This window comes from Trichechus manatus, unplaced genomic scaffold (assembly GCF_000243295.1).
Source record: "Trichechus manatus latirostris isolate Lorelei unplaced genomic scaffold, TriManLat1.0 scaffold03892, whole genome shotgun sequence".
In the NCBI taxonomy this organism is placed as follows: domain Eukaryota; kingdom Metazoa; phylum Chordata; class Mammalia; order Sirenia; family Trichechidae; genus Trichechus; species Trichechus manatus.
This window is the reverse complement of record NW_004447828.1, coordinates 1-1,905: the sequence shown is the minus strand read 5'-3', so window position 1 is coordinate 1,905 and position 1,905 is coordinate 1. Positions and strand designations below refer to the sequence as shown.

The 1,905-nt window shown below is 55.7% G+C and overlaps 1 protein-coding gene across 1 annotated transcript; it reads left to right on the top strand.

Moving 5' to 3' along the window:
- Window positions 1-630: 630 nt before the first annotated feature.
- On the top strand, window positions 631-1,669 carry LOC111819451 (protein FAM170A-like; the record flags this gene model as incomplete). Its single annotated transcript, XM_023725899.1, is given in 2 exon segments — window positions 631-1,110; window positions 1,113-1,669. Coding segments are annotated over 2 exon segments (1,037 nt in total), but the record flags the coding sequence as incomplete, so codon positions are not given.
- Window positions 1,670-1,905: the final 236 nt, after the last annotated feature.

Below are 1,905 nucleotides of genomic sequence, written 5' to 3'. Positions count from 1 at the left end.
ACTTCTCTAAAAATAGCCTTTTAGTAAAAAGAGGTTAAAAAGAGGTGAGCATTGCTCCTGTTTGAGTGTTTACATTCTGAATTTATTAAGAAAACACTTTCATAGAAAACCTCTTTCAATGAAGTCACACACTTATTATGAAGGTTCAGGGGAATGAGGTCATTTCTAAGTTCCAAAGGAACAAATCCATTGGAATTCAACAAATGTGGAATTAAAGAAAAATAACTTGTTTTATAAAGTACTATAAATAGTGCCACTTTACAAAGGAGACTTTGTCTTCCACAGCAATGCCCACAAAGGACGGTAGGTCCCTGGGGAAGAAGAAAGAAACCATGGGGTCTGCAGAGGTGGAGGATGGTGGTGACAGAGAGGCCTCCAGGGTTCCCTGAGACCAGAGCCTTGGGATCAGAGATGAGGATTCAGCACACTGAGAAAAAAAAACAAACCCGTTGCTGTCCAGTCAATTCTGACTTATAGCGACCCTACAGGACAGAGTAGAACTGCCCCCTAGAGTTTTCAAGGAGCACCTGGTGGGTTCGAACTGCTGACCTTTTGGTTAGCAGCCATAACACTTAACCACTATGCCCCCATTGCACTGAGAGCTCATGTAAATTTACTCTCTATTCTCAGAGGTCTCAACCCAAGAGGAACACACCACACAGCCAACAACGTCCGCAGCAAAAAGCCCAAGCTCCAGGCCCAGGAAGGTTCCACGACAGTCAGCGAGGTTTTCTCCCTCAGCTCGCACTGAGCAGACCTCTCACTCATCCACCTACGAGGCTGCTCCAGAGAAGCGATCGGTCAGGTGCGCGTACTTCACCCAGGTGCGCACAGTCAAGGGGGTCGCCGTGGCCTGGCGGACCAAAACCTCCTTTGTCCCCGTGGGCAAGATGCCCCAGGTCTTTGAGGCCGAGCTCTCAGAGGAGAGCACCATCGGCTCTGTCCCCAGTCTGGCCAACACCGAGTCCCTGGTCAGTGCCCTGGAGCCCTGGCAGGAGAGGCCGAAGGCCCGGATGACAGAGGCCAGGGTCCATGGGGAGGAGCACAGGGAGCGGTCCCGGGCCGCCACCCCAGATTGGCTGGTGACCTGTAAGCGCGGCTTCCGCTGCGTGGCCGCGTGTTCCAGTCCCGGGAGGCCCTGGTGGCGCACGCTGAGCATGGCGTGAGGCAGGGCTTCAGCTGCCGGGTCTTCTATGACGAGCTGCTGGAGAGGCGGCTGCCGCCCTCAGCCCAGCGCAGGCCCCGACGCTGCCACCAGATGGCCAGGCGCTGCCTGATGGCCGCCAAGAAGAGGGAAGTGAGGGAGAAGAAAGCAGTCTGCAGGAGCCTGGAGGAGCAGCTAGAGAAGCAGAGAGAGGAGCTCAAGAGGCTGTGGCACCAGCTGGAGACGCTGCAGAGGAGGGAGGCCTGGCTGCAAAGGGCGCAGGCGCAGCACCAAGGCCAGAGTGGGAAGCGCCGAAGACCCGCTAGCACCCTGGGACTGGGAGGAGCAGGGCCTTTGGGCTGGAAATTAGGCCCTTCGGGAGAGACCTCCTTTCAGTCTCCTTTAACCCAGCTCCCCTGGAAGATCCTTTGTACCAGCCCATGTGCCCCGCACCCACCCACCCCAAGTGCATGGAGAGCTCCAATCATCGGGAGACCTGGATGGAAGAAGCCCCAGGACAGCTGACCGCAGACACCAGGTCCGCTCTGAGTCTCCCCTGGCCCAGGAGAGGAGAGGACAGGCCTCGTCTGGATGGTGAGGTCTCAGACCTGAGGATGAGCACAGTGTAAGTAGGGAAGGAGAAATGGCATTTCAGTGGGACTTGGGAGGCTTATAAGGGCCTCTGCAACGACAGCTGTAAGGGAGGTGTGATGCTGAAGGGGGGGTCACTGAGTTCTTTGCAATAGAAGGAACCAGAGAGA